We start from the raw sequence: 18,791 nt of genomic DNA, 5'->3' as shown, positions 1-18,791 counted from the left end.
TAGCTCTATCAGTCAACAAAAACAGTAGGAAAGGAATTTATTGAAAGAATATTGGGTAGGTCACAGAATCGCCAAGATGGCTGGAGAGCCAAGGCATCCACAGTCATATCCAGAATCATATCATGTCTGGTAACAGCATTCCTTCTACTCTTGTTAAATATTAGACACCACAGCTCTCATAACTGCCACACAGACACTAGTCTATTGCACACTCTCTGATGTCATCAAAAAAATTCTTTGCTGTTCCTGCTTCTTTGCACCCTAAACCCCAGTTCAGTCTAGGATGGCTACAACTGAGTTTCCAAGCCCAGGTCACAAGCCTAGGCTTTAGCCATAATGGAGGCTGAGAAAGTGAGTGGTCGGCCTTTTCAGTTTCTGTAGACTTACAGTGAAACGTGAGATGCATGAGATGGTCAGCAGCCCCCCACCAAAGAAAAAAGATCAAATGTCCGCTATAAATTCCTACTCACTCAGACTTTGAACTAGGCACATTACTTACATGAATTTTAATTCTCACAGCAACCCTGTAAGGTGGGTATTATCCCTATTTTGGAGAAAACCAAAGCTAAGAAGTAAATTTACCCACTGAGGTAAGATTTGAACTCAGGTCTGTCCAACTCCAATACTTTCCCATTATTTCTGTCATGTTTTACCAAATATATTAATCCAATTAGACAACCACAGAATATTGTATTTTTCTGCTTCTGTGCTGTGATAAGGGCCTTTATGACATGGGGCTTCAAAACAACCATGATGATAATTCTTCCAACCCCACTTCCATGTGTATAGATTGATGGATGATTGATTGATTGATAGATATTTAAGGCCATCTTAAAATGGAAATGAAGTGAAATACTTTAAGGTTTTTCTCATTTCATTTTTCCTCTGTTTCAGTTATTTATAAATGAATATGATACAATTCCATTTGAAGCTATCTCTTACCTGACTGGAGAGTGTAACTATGGAGGAAGAGTGACAGATGATTGGGACAGACGTCTCCTCTTAACCATGCTGGCTGACTTTTATAACCCTCACATAATTGAAAACTCTCATTATAAGTTTTCTCCCAGTGGAAACTATTTTGCACCTCCCAAAGGCACTTATAATGAGTACATTGAATTCATTAAGGTAACTGATATCACTGAAAATAGTGTTAGATTCAAGTGTGATTTTTCTAAAAAACAAATAGTGAAGTAGTCCCCCATAATGTATAGGATTAGACAAGTACTATGGTTCAATCAGCTTTCAATATATTTTGTTTCTAGTAGTTACTGAAAACTGGAAAAGTTTGATTCCTCTGTTGTTTGATGTTTAGTTGATTTTTAACCCTTTTTGGTCTGCACATGTCTACCTTATGAATTAACGTATCCAGTGAAAATGTGATGCTTGTTGAATCTATTTTCTGGTAGAAACTTCCATTTACTCAACACCCTGAGATATTTGGATTACATGAAAATGTTGATATCTCCAAAGATCTTCAACAAACGAAAATCCTCTTTGAGTCCTTGCTCCTCACCCAAGGAGGCTCCAAACAGACAGGATCCTCAGGAAGTGCTGACCAGATTCTACTAGAAATGACCAAAGATATTCTCAACAAGGTAATGTTTAGCTTAAGATATGTTACTTGTAATATAACATAAATCAAAATGGCACTGAAATGTCAATCTGAAAACTCCATTTAGCAGCATTATGACCTTGAGTGAGATACTTTGCCTTTCTGAACATTAGTTTTCAAATCTGTAAAGTGGTGATAATAGTACCAACTGTATAAGGTTCTTGTGAACATTAAGGAGATCATTAAATTAAAGTGCTTTGCATAATGCCTGGCAAATAGTAAGTTCTTAGTAACTACGGTTGTGGATAAGCTACTGAATATATGATTTATTATCATTTCTAAATAAAGATGGTGGGCCTACTTTTTTTAAATGGAGGAAATGGTCTGAACTTGCTGGTTCAAGGAGGGAATGGTTTTTAATCTATACCTTCCGAAGTGAGGAGGCACAGGGAAATAAGATCAGCACTAAATTAACAGCTACAGCCTTTTTTTCCCCATACTACAGCCCAATGTACTTAGCCCTCTTGGTAAAGTGGAATGATACTCTCTTTTCTCACTTTTTTCTGTGTCTTAAATTCAATAAAGAACTACTAGGAGGACTTTATGGTCCTAAGCACAGATCTTCACAACTCCCCTCCAGGATAAATACTATAATTATCCCCATATTTCAGTGTCAGGCACTCTGACAGAGCAGAACCTGACCCCTACCCCCTCTGCCTTGAAAATCCACGGATGGCACCTACTCTACTCTCACAGTTGGTACCCTTGCCTTACACCAGTCCTTAAGTAGAGCCTCCTCACCTTAAGCCTGGCTGTGGCCACTGGAGAGGAGAAGGGAGCAACACTGCCTGCTACCCCTGGGTAAAATCAAACTAGCCTCCTCCAGCCTCCACCCCTGGACTGCTGCTTCTGCCATTTGCCTCTTCTCACCTTCAGCCCCTTCTTCTTGTGTGGTTTATCTCTTCGGGGCAAGGTTCTTGCCCTCCCAAAATGGTGGCTCTTACAAGATCCCTAGCAGGAAGTTACCTGGAAGTGGCATATAGGACTTAATTGGGGTAGAATGTTTGTGCTGAGCCAAATGTGCCTTGAGTGACACCACCTAATATGACTTAGAATTCTTTTGTACCGCCAAAGGACCATGGCCTGGGGACAGTCTGGGCAGCTCAACTTTCTTAGTATGGGAGTTCCCCCATAGGGAAATTCCTTTGCCCCTTTAAGAGTGTGAATTCCATTGTCTTGGGGCTTGATCACCAACCCCAAAGTCCCCTTTATCACTTCTCCTCAAGTGTCTCTGAGATGCCTCATTGAAATCAGACACTCAATGGCCTTCTCTTTCCCTATGCCCTGGAACCTTGCTACATTTACACATTAATTATTTGATAGTGGTGTAAGCAAATCCATTTTGAGCCAGTTGATAATTTATTGGAAGTAAATAAAAAAGAGTTATGAAATGGTAAATCAGTTTTATTAATGGAAAATAAGATTCAATTTACAAAAGAAAATTACACAACTTTTCAGAAATGTATATCTTCTTCATAGTACTCTGTCCTGTAGTAAAGAGCATGGGCCTTAGTGTTAGAGATCTATGGATTTAAACAGACCACTTTTGGACTCTGTACCCTTGGACATTTACTTAACCTCTCTGTACTTAAATGAAAATGATGGCCACCTAATAGTGAATGGTAAGGATTACATGAGATAGTGTTTGGAAAGCAGTTAGCATAATACTTGGCACATAGTAATTGCCTCATGTTAGCTATAATTGATATTATAGCTGAATGAAACTAATTATTTATTCTGAGAGTAATATGTGATCTTCAAAATCTATTCTCTTAGCTACCAAATGACTTTAACATTGAATCAGCACTACTCAAGTATCCCGTGAGATATGAAGAGAGCATGAATACTGTTTTAGTACAAGAAATGGAAAGATTTAACAAGTAAGGAGCTCTATACCCAGTTATTCAGAAGGCTACCAACCAAAGTTGATAAAAAGATACACTGGTATTGAATTAAAATTTTACGAAAAAATTATCAAAACTTGCCATTTCATTAGAGTTTTTCTCCTTTTTTAAAGTTGCATAATCTTCTGCCCCAGAAGGGAAGGTATCTTTTATAATGTAAAAATGGTGATGAAATAGAGATCTCCTTTTACTGGTTAAAAATGTTCATTAATCATAATTTCTCATCCATCCATTGCTCTTCTCCTCAGGAACTAAAGATGGAATGAGCCTTATCTTGGTCTATGTGTAAATACATCTCTTGTCATTTTTCTACCACTGACACATATACACCCCCCCCCATTTTCTTCCTGAGTCTATCTGGATTGACTAGGTACCCTAAAATAGCAAACAAATTATTTGCTTTGAATTTTTTTTAATAAATGTATTTATTTATTTTTGGCCGTGTTGGGTCTTTGTTGCTGCACATGGGCTTTCCTCTAGTTGCCGCGAGCGGGGGCTACTCTTTGTTGTGGCGCGGGCCTCTCATTGTGGTGGCCTCTCTTGTTGAGGAGAATGGGCTGTAGGCACGCAGGCTTCAGTAGTTGTGGCAAGTGGGCTCAGTAGTTGTGGCACGTGGGCTCAGTAGTTGTGGCTCGCGGGCCCTGGAGCGCAGGCTCACTAGTTGCGGTGCATGGGCTTAGTTGCTCCACGGCATGTGAGATCTTCCCAGACCAGGGCTTGAACCCATGACCCCTGCATTGGCAGGCGGATTCTTAACCACTGTACCACCAGGGAAGCCCCTGCTTTGAATTTTCAAATTGAATTTTCTACAGTTCAATACTGGCTTAAGGAATGGAGAATTGTTTTGGTTATGAATTTTCTAGTGTTTCCAAGTTTGTTTCAGTTTCCAGACTTTTTGAAATTTTAAAATAAAGCATATTAAAACACTGTGATGCCTTAATTAATTTAGTAATTCTTATACAAAGACCACATGTATTTACATATCATAACATACTATCTCTCAGTTGCTTAGGCTTCTAGGCTAAAACCCTCACTTCAGGTATATTTATGGTGTTCTTAGCAGTTTGGGCCTAAGTGGGAAACAAAGTACTTGCAAGGGTATAAATGAATATACACTGTATGTTTTAATTCAGTGTTTCCAAAGTTTCAGCCATTGTATCGTACCTTTATAACTTTCTTCATATTTGCATGTCACCTGTAACATTATTTACCTGATATTTTTCCTTAAATCATTCTCTGTTTAAATTTGCCTGGTCTTAAGCAATAATACCTTGAAAGCAGAAATTTTGATATGCAAGTTATATTATTTTCTATATTTAAAAATACATATGTAATAAATAAAATGAAAAATGTTCATCCAAGTATCACCTAAAATTACTTTATATTATCAAGTGGGAGGTGACCACACTTTGGGAATACACTCCCATAAAGCTGTGAATGGTATCCTGCCATTTCTTCTTCTAGAAAGACTGTATGTTGGTATTTACTATCAAATATATGTTGATGACACAATTTCTTTCCTTGCAGTTTAATTAAAACAATACGCAACACTCTACAGGACCTTGAAAAAGCTATTAAGGGCGTGGTTGTCATGGATTCTGCTTTGGAGGCACTCTCTGGCAGTCTGCTTGTTGGAAAGGTTCCAGAAATATGGGCCCAACGATCATACCCAAGTCTTAAACCCCTAGGAAGTTACATCACAGACTTTCTAGCCCGGCTGAACTTTTTACAGGTTAAAAATTATATATAATATATATATTATAATGTATATATTATTTCATTTTTTTGGTTGACTGAAGAGATACTAGAAATTGGCTGTGGTCACTTGAATGTCTCTGAGTTAGATGAAATGGATTAGTAGTTTCATGGTAATCTAACCAAAATTTTAGAATATTGAAAATTACACACATTTCAAAGTACTAAGTAGAAAATTAAAATTTTATTTTACTCAAACCCAAGTAATATGTGACATTTATATTTTTGAAGATTCACAACTTGGTCTTGTGATTTTCCTACTGATGGTAAATCACAAAAAGAGCCTGAGGCTTGGATTTATCAATAATTGGCCATTATCTAGAAATCAGTGCTTCTTATCTCTTATCTCATAAAACCAGGGAAAAGATGGGTGCTTTGAAATCTCCGAACCCTTCACCCTGCAATCTCACACATAAAGGATGTGTAAGGCAGCACACTCATTTTCCTCCCCAACTCCTCCGCTTGCCCCCATCCTATGGTTGATGCTTATGTGAGGATAGTGGATGGGGAGAGCCCCCAAAATACGTTTTGGAAATTCACATAGGTATGTGACCTCTCAGTGTTCAGTTGCCCTTTTATTATACAAACGCTTTATTTGTTTCACTATAGAAGCTAATAATAAAATAACCCTACTTGTGAAGATGTGGAGAGATAGGCTTTCTCATACATTGCTTTTTAATTTTTGCCAATCTGATAGGTCAACCATATCTTTGTTTCAGTTTGAGTTTCTTTGATTATTAGTGAGTCTGTGCTTCTTTTGGTATGTGTGTTTGCTATTTGTGTTCTCTCCTGTGAATTGCCTGTTCATCTCCTAGGCTGATTTTTCATGGGACTATTTTTGTTTGTTTTTATTTTTTTGTAAAATTTTTAAAGGTTACTTTCCATTTACAGTTATTACATGAGCCTATCTTACACCCAGTAGTTTGTGCTTCCCACTCCTCCACCCCTACATTGCACTCCCACACTGGTAACCACTAGTTTGTTCTCTATATCTGTGAGTCTGCTTCTTTTTCCTGTATATACTAGTTTGTTGTATTTTTTAGATTCCACATATAAGTGACATCATAAAGTATTTGTCTTTCTCTGTCTGACTTATTTCACTTAGCATAATGCCCTCCAAGTCCACCCTTGTTTCTTCAAATGGCAAAATTTCATTCTTTTTAATGGCCAAGTTGTATTCCATTGTATAAATATACCACATCTACTTTATCCATTCATCTGTTGATGGACTCTTAGGCTGCCTCCGTATATTACAATTGTAAATAATGCTACTATGAACATTGGGGTGCATGTATCTTTTCAAATTAGTGTTGTTTTTTTCACGATATATATCTGAGACTGGAATTGCTGGGTAATATGTTAGTTCTATTTTTAGTTATTTGAGAAACCTCCATATTCCACAGTGCCTGCAACAAGTTACATTCCCATCAACAGTGTACAAAGGTTCTTTTTTGTCCACATCCTTGCCAGCATTTGTTTTTTGTGTTCATTTTGATGATAGCCATTCTGACAGGTGCAGGGCGATATCTCATTGTGTGTGTGTGTGTGTGTTTTTTAACATCTTTATTTGAGTATAATTGCTTTACAATCGTGTGTTAGTTTCTGCTTTATAACAAAGTGAATCAGCTATACATATACATACATCCCCATATCTCCTCCCTCTTGTGTCTCCCTCCCACCCTCCCTATCCCACCCCTCTAGATGGTCATAAAGCACCGAGCTGATCTCCCTGTGCTCTACGGCTGCTTCCCACTAGCTATCTATTTTACATTTGGTAGTGTATATATCTCATTGTGGTTTTGATTTGCATTTCCATGATGATTAGCAATGTTGAGCATCTTTTCATGTGCCTGTTGGCCATCTGCATTTCCTCTTTGGAAAAATGTCTGTTCAGTTCTTCTGCCCATTTTTTAATTGGGCTGTTTGTTTTGTTTTGTTTTGTTTTTTGATGTTGAGTTGTATGAGCTATTTCTATATGTTGGATATTAATCCCTTATCGGTCATATCATTTGCAAATATTTTCTCTCATTCAGTAGGTTGTCTTTTCATTTTGTCAATGGTTTCCTTTGCTGTGCAAAAGCTTTTTTTTTTTTTTTTTTGAATTTATTTATCTGTTTATTTATTTTTGGCTGCCTCGGGTCTTCGCTGCTGCATGCGGGCTTTCTTTTTAGTGGTAACAAGCGGAGGAGGCTACTCTCCGTTGCAGTGCACAGGCCTCTCATTAAGGTGGCTTCTCTTGTTGCAGAGCACAGGCTCTAGGCGCACAGGCTTCAGTAGTTGTGGCACATGGGCTCAACAGCTGTGGCTCACGGGCTGTAGAGCAGAAGCTCAGCAGTTGTGGCACACAGGCCTAGTCGCTCCGCGGCATGTGGGATCCTCCCAGACCAGGGCTTGAACCCATGTCCCCCGCATTGGCAGGCGGACTCCCAACCACTGCACCACCAGGGAAGCCCTGTGCAAAAGCTTTTAAGTTTAATTAGGTCCTATTTGTTTATTTTTGCTTTTATTCCCTTTACTTTAGGAGACAGATTCAGAAAAAATATTGCTGTGATTTATGTGAAAAAGTGTTCCGCCTATGTTTTCCTCTAGGATTTTTATACTGTCTGGTCTTACATTTAGGTTTTTAATGTATTTTGAGTTTATTTTTTATATGATGTTAGAGAATGTTCTAATTTCATTCCTTTTACATGTAGCTGTCCAGTTTTCCTGGCACCACTTATTGAAGAGCCTGTCTTTTCTCCATTGTATATTCTTACCTCTTTTGGCATAGATTAATTGACCATAAGTGTATGGGTTTATTTCTGGGGTCTCTATCCTGTTCCGTTGATCTATGTGTTTGTTTTTGTGCCTGTACCATACTGTTTTGATTACTGTAGCTTTGTAGCATAGTCTGAAGTCAGGGCTCTTGATTCCTCCAGCTCTGTTCTTCTTTCTCAAGATTGTTTTGGCTCTTCAGGGTCTTTTGTGTTCCATATAAATTTTAAAATTATTTGTTCTTGTTCTGTGAAAAATGCCATTGGTATTTTGATAGGGATTGCATTGAATCTGTAGATTACTTTGGGTAGTATGGTCATTTTAACAATATTAATTCTTCCAATCCAAGAACATGGTCTATCTTTCCATCTGTTTGTGTCATCTTCAATTTCTTTCATTAGTGTCCTAAAGTTTTCAAAGTACAGGTCTTTTGCCTTGTTAGGTAGGTTTATTGCTAGCTTTCTTGTCCTTTTTGATGTGATGGTAAATGGGATTGTTTCCTTAATTTCTCTTTTTGATACTTTGTTGTTAATGTATAGAAATGCAACAGATTTCTGTGTATTAATTTTGTATCCTGCAACTTTACTGAGTTCATTGATGAGCTCTAGTAGTTTTTTGGTGGTGTCTTTAGGATTTTCTATATATAGTATCATGTCATCTGCAAACAGTGATAGTTTTACTTCCCCCTTTACAATTTGGATTCCTTTTATTTCTTTTTCTTCTTTGATTGCTGTGGCTAGGACTTCCAAAACTATACTGAATAAAAGTGGTGAGAGTGGGCATCCTTATCTTGTTCCTGATCTTAGAGGAAATGCTATCAGTTTTTCACTGTTGAGTATGAGGTTTGCTGTGGGTTTGTCATATATGGCCTTTATTATGTTGAGGTATGTTGCCTCTATGCCCACTTTCTGGAGAGTTTTTATCATAAATGGATCCTGAATTTTGTCAAAAGCTTTTTCTCTGTCTGTTGAGATATCATATGGTTTTTATTCTTCAATTTGTTAATGTGGTGTTTCACATTGATTGATTTGCAGATATTGAAAAATCCTTGCAACCCTGGGATAAATCCCACTTGATCATTGTGTATGATCCTTTTAATGGACTTGGCTTGATAGTATTTTGTTGAGGATTTTTGCAAATATGTTCATCAGTGATATTTGCCTCTAATTTTCTTCTTTTTTTTTTGTGGTGTCTTTGTCTGGTTTTGGTATCGGGGTAATGCTAGCCTCATAGAATGAGTTTGGAAGTGTTCCTTCTGCAGTTTCTTGGAATAGTTTCAGAAGGACGGGTGTTAACCCTTCTCTAAATGTTTGGTAGAATTTCCCTGTGAAGTCATCTGGTTCTGGACTTTTGTTTGTTGGAAGTTTTTAAATTACTGATTCAATTTCATTACTGGTAACTGGTCTGTTCATATTTTCTATTTCTTCCTGGCTCAGTCTTGGAAGATTTTACCTTTCTAAGAATTTGTCCATTTCTTCTAAGTTGTCCATTTTATTGGCATATAATTGCTCGTAGTAGTCTCTTACAATCCCTTTGTATTTCTGTGGAATCAGTTGTACCTTCTCCTTTTTCATTTCTGATTTTATTGATTTGGGCCCACTCCCTTTTTTCCTTGATGAGTCTGGCTAAAGGTTTATCTTTTAAAAAAACCAGCTTTTAATTTCATTGATTTTTTCTATTTTATTTTTTTTTTAGTGTCTAGTTCATTTATTTCTGCTCTGACCTTTGTGATTTCTTTTCTTCTATTAACTCTGGGTTTTGTTTGTTCTTCTTTCTCTAGTTCCTTTAGGTGTAAGGTTAGGTTGTTTATTTGAGATTTTTCTTATTTCCTGAGGTAAGCTTGTATCTCTATAAACTTCCCTCTTAGAACTCCTTTTGCTGCATCCCATAAGTTTTGGATTGTTGTGTTTTCATTTTCATCTGTTTCTAGGTGTTTTTTTATTTCCTCTTTGATTTGAATTGCCTCTTCATCTCCTAGGCCCATATTTCTTTGAAAATTTTTTTAAAAATTAATTTATAGGATCTTTTTATGTAGATTATACACTTAACAAAAGAATCAGAATCTAAGGGGTTTTTTTTACATTTTTAAAAAAAATTTATTTATTTTTTGGCTGCATTGGGTCTTCATTGCTGTGTGCGGGCTTTCTCTAGTTGGGCGAACAGGGGCTACTCTTCGTTGTGGTGTGCAGGCTTCTTGTTGCAGTGGCTTCTCTTGTTGCAGAGCACAGTCTCTAGGCATGCAGGCTTCAGTAGTTGCAGCACAGGGGCTCAGTATTTGTGGCTCACGGGCTCTAGAGAGCGGGCTCAGTAGTTGTGGTGCACGGGCTTGGTTGCTTCATGGCATGTGGGATCTTCCCAGACCAGGGATTGAACCCATGTCCACTGCATTGGCAGGTGGATTCTTAACCACTACACCACCAGGGAAGTCCCTATAATAGGGATTTTAAGTGTTTAGGCTCTAGAAGAGTTGCCACTTACTAGCCTCAGTTTCCTCATCCATAAAATGGGCACTTTTATTTCATATGGTAACAGTTATAGGCATTCAGTAAATGTGAACTATTCTTTCATAAAATCCAGAAATTGTTTAATTTTTCCAAATGCTTTTTTAGCACTTACTGCTGATGATGTGATTTTTTTTTCTTTTTTAGCTTATTATTGCATTGAATTATATCACTAGATTTCCAAGTGTGAAACCATCCTTGTGTTCCTAGAAAATCCTTCTTGATCAGTGGTTCTTTATTCTTTTAATGCTTTAATCTATTCCCTTTGGATATTTTTAGAGCTTTTGATATACACTATGTAATCACCCTACGTAAAAATTAGGCAATTGTAGGCCTATCAATAGTGAATGTGAGTGCCTGTTTTTCAGTAATTAGTGTTCTCCTTTTTAATCTTTTCTAATTTAATAGGTGCACCTGGGTGATTTCTAGCCAACATGTCTATGACATGTGTTTGACTTCTTCCTGTATGTACCAGCCTCTTTCTGTCCCTTATCAAAAGCATCTGACATATAGTTAATTCCATCCTCCCCTTGACATAATCTTGCTTTTTTTCATTTCCTAAACTTTTCTGAAATTTTAATCGGAACTGCTTACATTTCTCGTATACTGCTTTGTTCCTGAAGGGCTTTGAAGAGTCTTTAGCTTGGTCCCCTAGAGGGGTCCTGGCATGGTGCCAGCTGGAATAATATCCAGGACAAATTTCCTTTGTTGTTATTGTTAATATAAAGTTCATATCAAACTCTCTACTTTCCGAATTTGGCTTTCCCCTTGGAATCATTCTGTTTGAATGAGAAAGGAAAATCTCACTCATTATTGGGCATGTTTATCATCCTTCACCACAAATCTTCCCCTGAATGGATCTTCCCCATTGTTTTCTTACCCTTACAGAAGCTGTACAGTTTTCCCATCATCTTTCTCTCTCCTGGACTCTTGACTTTACCTCCCAATGATTCTTAGAGTTAACAAATTAAACAAATTGAGTCATGTGGAGTTTTTTCTTCTTTTCTCATTTCTCTCTCACTGTTCACCCTACTTACCTTCCCTTCCTCCTGCCTGTGCCTTTTTTTTTTTTTTTTAAGCTTTTTGCACACTGGCTGGAATCTCAGATTAAATCTGGGATCCGACACTTAGTATATGTGTGACTTTGAGCAAGATACTCATCTTTCTACACCCCAGTTTCCTCATCAGTAAAATGGGAGGAATAATTCCTAACTCACTGAATTATTTCGTGGACTAAATGAGGTGATGCATGTAAATTACTTAGTGCCTACACCGTATGCACTAAGCGCTCAGTAAATGGTAGCTAATTCAGAGATTGTATGTAAGTAGCTGACCCAGACACTCATGACATTCTTGGCTAAATGAAGCCCTGGAGTGAGCAAGGTAATGTTCTATACACTTGCCTTCTGGGTTCTTATAGCTTTCTTGTGCATGGTACTAGTTCTGCCCGGTTTGTACCCTTGTCAAGCTCCATCTCTTTCTCTTCTTCTTCTTGATCTGACAGCTTGTACTGTTGCAACGTCTCCAGCAGTGGTTTGTTCTCTTCTTCCCAGGGAGCAAAGCTGGCTTCTTCCCATAGTGTGCTGCTCACTCAGGGACAAAGTTCGTTTTATTAATTCATGTGTTCATTCAAATGTGAATTGAGACCCACTTTGTCTAAAGCGCTTTGTTGCTGGATAAAGTTGCCAGGTTACCTTCAAGTTGCCAATAGCCTACAGGAAGATAATCTATGTATCTAAGAAAAAGCTAAGAGCAACATATAAGATGCTCTGGGAATTCAAAGAAGGGAGAGAGTTCTTTTAACTTAGGAAAGCAGAGTTTGTTTATTGGATGAGGTAGCATTTGAGCTGGTCTAAATGATGAATGGTTTTGGACACTCCAAATAAAGGAAGAGGACTTAAGAGACAGCTGTAGGATGAAAGGCACTATATCATTTAGGATTGATTCTGTTGTAAAAAATTTGACATAAGCAAAAATTAAGTTTGTTCCCTCATGTAATTGAAAAAGCCAGGGAGTAAAGTGATTCCAGACAGCATTTGGCCTAGGCTGCAAATGTGGTTGCCTGATCCTGGCTTCTTGCACTTCTCTCGGCTCCAGTCTCTGTGGGTTAACTCCATTCTCAGTTAGGTTCTTGTCTGATGGTAGCAGGATAGCAACAGCAACTCTGGCCTTACATCCACAAAACTTCAAAGAGTTTAGAGTGAATCTTTTCCCCAAAAGTCTCTACATCTCTGGCTTTGATTGGGTCACATGTCCATTCCTGAATCAGTCACTATGACTGCAGGTATGATCAGCTAGGCATGAATGACATGCCCACTTCCAGAAGGTGCATTTCCACCACCAGAAGTGTTTCGATTGAAAGTGTAGGAGGGTTCATCCTCCAGAGGGATATAAGAGTTGTGTCACTTTAAGATAAGCAGAAAAAACAACAGATGTCCACCCAGTGCAGAGAAGAGACCACCAGAAGTACATTCTGATTAGAATGTAAGATGTTTAAAGGGGAACTAAAAGGGATGGATCTATAAATACAATTTGGGGCCAGGTTGTGAAGTATCTTGAATAGGAGACTAAGATGTTTTAGACTTTAATTTGGTAGGGTAGTAGTAGAGCACTGAAGAATTAAAGATGCTAAAACTTGATCCAAACCATGCATGGAGAAGTGTACTCTGGCAGCATCGTTATAGATGTACTGAGCAGAGAGAGGGAAGAAACAAGAAGAGGTACACATGATACAGAAGGAAGGCCAGGCTATCTAAACTGGAACAGGGATAGTGGTTGTGGAGGCAGGGAGTTTAAGAGGATTAAGGAACTGGAACCAACACATGTGGGCTATAGTTAGACAATGCATAAGATGTCTAAAGATGTTTGCTTTTTTTTTTTAATAAATTTATTTATTTTATTTATTTATTTTTGGCTGAGCCAGGTTTTCGTTGCTGCGTGCGGGCTTTCTCTAGTTGTGGCGAGCAGGGGCTACTCCTCATTGTGCATGAGCTCCTCATTGCGGTGGCTTGTCTTGTTGAGGAACACGGGCTCTAGGTGTTCAGGCTTCAGTAGTTGTGGCTCGCAGGCTTTAGAGCGCAGGCTCAGTAGTTGTGGCACACGGGCTTAGTTGCTCCGCAGCATGTGGGATCTTCCCGGACCAGGGCTCGAACCCATGTCCCCTGCATTGGCAGGCGGATTCTTAACCACTGCGCCACCAGGGAAGCCCCAAGATGGTTGCTTTTGAGTGGTATTTTTTTTTCTCTCTTCAGTTGAGTGGTATTAAGTAATGTAATAAACCCTCAAATAATTTACATTTGCCTTTTTGCAGAAGATTTGAATCTTTCAAATTTTGTTTTATTCAGGTTAATGTTAAGGTTAGTTTGAATTTTCCAAGAAGAGTAACTAGAAGGGATAAAAGGTAGAAGGGCCAAGATAGGTTGTGTGTTTGGTGTCAGGAAAGAGAGTCCTGTGATGGAAAGTGTGGGCAACATACACAAAAACCAGAATCAGGAATTGTATGTCAGGTGATTCTTGAGTAAGTTGAAAAATGAACATAATGCATTTTTTTTTCCTTTATAGGACTGGTATAATTCAGGAAAACCTTGTGTGTTTTGGCTCTCAGGTTTCTTTTTCACCCAAGCCTTTTTAACTGGAGCGATGCAGAATTATGCCAGAAAATATACCATCCCTATTGATTTACTAGGATATGAATTTGAGGTACAGTAAACTCCTTAAACTCCAGAGTATATCATTACATCAAAGGCATGTATTTAAGCAAGGAGGATATGGGGAATTCATATTTTTATAGCCCATTACAAACAATTCTACTTCTTTCCATTCTTTGTGTTCATGAAGAAAGTATATAATATTTGTCTTGCTATCTTTGTGAGAGAATTTTTATATATCTCAATATTCAATTCAAATAATCTAACGCTGTTTTTCTATCTTAGCAAAAAATTAATATGAGGTACAGTAAAACCATATAAAATATGTCAAAAGGAATTGTATTATATATTTTTAGATTTACATTTTACTGAAAAAGTCTTACAGTTTAAGAAGCTATTATATGGAAGAGTTTCCCTGAATATGTTCTGAAGATTTAGCTACTGCTTTCTTTATGAGACAAAGTTGTCTAGGGAGGAAATCATTGCTAGTGTGTGCTTCTGCCTTCAGGTTATTTCTTCTGATACATCTGAGGGAACACCAGAAGATGGCGTTTATATCCACGGATTATATCTGGATGGAGCACGCTGGGACAGAACAAGGTCAGTAGTTTCAACTGCAAGGACCTATTCAGTTGTAGCTGAATCATAGGTGAGATAAGCTGTCTGCTACCTTTCCCCCCTGCCATCCCCCTCAACCAAAAGACTTCTTCTAGAGAATACGACAAGTAATAAATAATATCAGAATTCTTGCCATAAATCATTACTCAGGCTCGAACAGTTAATGAGTGAGTAATTTCAGGTTCTGAACAATTTTGAGTTAATATTTCAATGGTCTTACTAGTAGAAAAGTTAGTTGAAATTATTTTCCTTCTGTTTTATAACAGTTACGTTCTGTTTGGTAATGTGTAGGCACACCTCAGTTTCAAACAGTTTATAGTATAGTAAAGTTCCCATTTCTTTTTTTTTAGTAGTTTTTTGTTTGTTTGTTTTGTTTTATTTAATTAATTAATTTATTTATTTATTTTTGGCTGTGTTGGGTCTTCGTTTCTGTGTGAGGGCTCTCTCTAGTTGCGGCAAGCGGGGGCCACTCCTCATCGCGGTGCGCAGGCCTTTCACCATCGCGGCCTCTCTCGTTGCGGAGCACAGGCTCCAGACGCGCAGGCTCAGTAGTTGTGGCTCACGGGCCCAGTTGCTCCGCGGCATGTGGGATCCTCCCAGACCAGGGCTCGAACCCGTGTCCCCTGCACTGGCAGGCAGACTCCCAACCACTGCGCCACCAGGGAAGCCCAAAGTTCCCATTTCTACTGGTGAATGGAAAACTTTTTCTTGCATTTTGATGACATAATAAGTACATATTTTAAATAAATACTGAATTTCCAGCTTAGGAAACTAAACAGTGCATATGTGTGTATATATATATATATACACACACAGACATATGAGAAGGGGAAAGATTATTTCCCTTGAAGCCCTGCTCTTTAACAATCCATTACTAAGCATAATCTTCTATTTCCAGAGTCAGGGTTACACTTTGCTCTCAAGGGAGGGCTAAAGCCCGAGGCAGGGAAAGTCACTTAAGAAGGAGCATGAAGGTGGTTCTACAGAGATGGTTCTAAGACAGGGATATGAGGAGACTTATCTGCACATAGTTCATTTGATTATTTCTTTTCATTTTCATCGTTCTGCTGACATTTCTCTTAACTTACGTTTCCTTATATATGTATTCATCTTTTCATCCCTTTCTTCCCTCCTCTTGCAAGCAAACAAGCAAGCAAACAAACAAACAATGGTCATAGGGAAAATAAACCACATTTTCTAGATAGATAGATCTATGTTTGAATCCTCATGCTGGCATTTAAGAGCTGTGTTACTGTGAGAAAAGTACTCAATCTCTCTGAGCTTCCACTCTTCATCTGTGAAATAGAATTAGGAATGGGGACAAGACTACTGGGAAGGTTAAATGTGACAGCATAGTGTCTGCCTCATGGACAGTACTTTTAAAATGGCAGGAATTGATATGTGTCCACTGTTTGACACATTGCCTTTCCATATTTTTCTTCTGTTTCTCTCGATTCTTCATTGCCTCTTCCTTGGTTTTGTTTGGTTTTGTTTTTACATTTCTTTTCCTGCATATCTCTGGTCCTCTCTTGTATTAAAACCCAATAGCTAAGTAGCAATTTCTAAGATGCAAATTTTATTTTATTTCTAGTAAACATCTGTCAATTTCTCTTCACAGTGGATTGCTTGCCGAACAATACCCCAAACTTCTGTTTGACCTGATGCCCGTAATATGGATAAAACCAAGTAAATATATTTCTAACAGAACTTTGTAGAGTTTTAGGAAGGATAATGATAGATATTATAACTGCTTCCCCAAATAAGTCTCTGTTCAAACCTATTAGGATTTTGTTCAATTATAGTAAATACTGACTTAATGTTTACAATGGAAATATATTGTTCCCCCTTTTTGGGTTGCATTTATATTATTTTAGGAATATTATTCTGCCTCTGTTTGCTCTTATCCCATGGGATATAACGTTTCCTTTGCCCCTCCCCTACACTTCTCCTTTTTCAGTCTAGAGCTTCCCATCAATATTTTGATTCTGAAGTGCCTTTGCATACCTCTCAGAGACACAAATAGGCTTGACACAGTCTCCAGCTAGTGACTAGAGTTTTCTGGCTATAAGAAACTCCTAGGCCTAGGAGCCAGCCAGGTGCCCCAAGGTACAGATGTTGCAAGCCACACGGGGTGGAGGCCAATTTTGCTCCCTTGGGAAACCTACTTGTTCCTTCCCTCCTTCTGCAATCATCATTTCCCCACCAAATCTGAACAATTGAAGCTCATTCTTTTGTTTTTTCTTTCTTCTCTATTTTTAAATTCTCAAATAACTGTAAATGAAAACTTTATAAATTACCCAATCACCACTCAACCCATTAAGCATTTTTTATTATTAAAGCAGTTCATTTGTAACTATGACAAATGTGGCCTCAGTTTAGAAAGATTCCTAATATCTCATATCTGGCTTTTCAAGGATTGTGTATAGATTCTTTTTGTGAGTAGGTAAGAGTTGGTATATTTTTATTAGTAATAACCTGCTGAAAACAAATAGTAACTTCAGCTTCTAATTTATGGATTTCTTGTATTAGAGCTCTAAGCAGCTGTGTTTCTCTTTCTGCATCTCCTCCATTACCTATGCTGTAATTTATTCCTTCTTCCCTAATTTCTCCTTCTCTCCCAAGTCCTCTTGAGTGTTTTCATACCTGCTAAGTGATCAGGTCTTTAAAATCAATTCCTGTCCTCCAGACCTAGAATCATGCACCATATGAAATCATTTACCTTGTTTCACAACCATAATTATATGCCAACTGTAAAAACACAACAACAATAACTTTAAAGTGTTCAATATCATAATCATGATCTTAGATTTAGTACTGGTCATTTTATTACAAGATAAATAGTTGTTCTTTTAGTACCATTGGCTGTTTTCCTTTTATCAAATGAATATATTTCCTTTTTCTTCAAGCTAAAAAGTCTCAGATTGTGAAGTCGAATGCCTATGTCTGTCCTCTTTACAAGACAAGTGAACGTAAAGGAACTCTTTCCACCACAGGACATTCTACTAACTTTGTCATTGCAATGTTGTTGAAAACAGACCAACCCACTCAACACTGGATCAAACGTGGGGTTGCTCTGCTTTGTCAGTTGGATGACTAAATTGGACAAATTAAGAAAACATCTGAAAGAAGTTAAAAAAATATTGCCTTCACTTACTTGAAAATATATATATTATAAAACCCAAGTATCTTGGTGTAATTCTTTTCAATGATCTTTGTGAGTGGTCTTTGCATTGTTCTCCTCCCTGATGTACGAGTCTCAACTGGAGTACAGCCTTCCACATGGACTCTCAAGATCACAGACATCTGTGGAAGAAAAACATGAAAAGAAATGTGAAAAATCCTTTAAACTTTTATTTAGTTCCTCTTTTTAGTCTGATATATATGTGAAAAACAGATTTGGGAAGACTGGATAAAATTTAACTAATATCAGAAATTATCTGTTTCACAAGTGTTAAGTCATTTCATCAGCTTCAGTAATAATTTCCACTCACCTATGTGAAGTGATTATACACAAACATTTCAAATACATAAATAAATAAATTGTAAATAAGGAAAATGCTGAAACAATTTCAGAACGAAACCCCTTCCTTCATACTTTTAAAACGTTAGTTCCATTTCTCACAGTACCCCTGTGACAAGGAAAGGAAACGCAAAGCAGTGAATTGACATGCAAAGACAGTTAGATGACTGGAGGGAAATCCTACACACTTGAGGTGGTATCATGCTTCTTGGCATCTGCTTCATATTTAATTGGAAATGCCAAGTGGGCTCTTTGTTATTTTTAGTAGTTATTATTCTTATTATTTAGTATGCACTTATAGTATTAGTGTATATTAACAATTTTTAAACATTTCAACAAAACAAAATTATAGTCAAAATTTTATTATCTTGTTTTTATTATCCTATTTTATTATCTTTTATTCCTTCCTTAGGATTCCCTGGACATTTTAGGCTGCAGCTCTGTAATCCAAAGAAAATGTAGGTGCAGCATCCCAGT

General features: G+C 37.6%; 1 protein-coding gene across 1 annotated transcript in view; it reads left to right on the top strand.

Annotated features, from left to right (window-relative positions):
• Positions 1-18,088, top strand: part of DNAH12 (dynein axonemal heavy chain 12) — a 235,027-nt gene extending 216,939 nt beyond the window's left edge. Inside the window, exons 68-75 of the mRNA XM_036869723.1 lie at positions 895-1,128; positions 1,410-1,598; positions 3,392-3,495; positions 5,047-5,251; positions 14,091-14,228; positions 14,685-14,776; positions 16,413-16,480; positions 17,701-18,088. Coding sequence (XP_036725618.1) covers positions 895-1,128; positions 1,410-1,598; positions 3,392-3,495; positions 5,047-5,251; positions 14,091-14,228; positions 14,685-14,776; positions 16,413-16,480; positions 17,701-17,891 — 1,221 coding nt within the window. The 3' untranslated portion in view covers positions 17,892-18,088. The remainder of the gene's footprint in view (positions 1-894; positions 1,129-1,409; positions 1,599-3,391; positions 3,496-5,046; positions 5,252-14,090; positions 14,229-14,684; positions 14,777-16,412; positions 16,481-17,700) is intronic.
• Positions 18,089-18,791: the final 703 nt, after the last annotated feature.

Source organism: Balaenoptera musculus, chromosome 11, assembly GCF_009873245.2.
Source record: "Balaenoptera musculus isolate JJ_BM4_2016_0621 chromosome 11, mBalMus1.pri.v3, whole genome shotgun sequence".
NCBI classification, from domain to species: Eukaryota; Metazoa; Chordata; class Mammalia; order Artiodactyla; family Balaenopteridae; genus Balaenoptera; species Balaenoptera musculus.
Note: the sequence above shows the minus strand (reverse complement) of the source record. Positions and strands in the feature narration are given on the sequence as shown.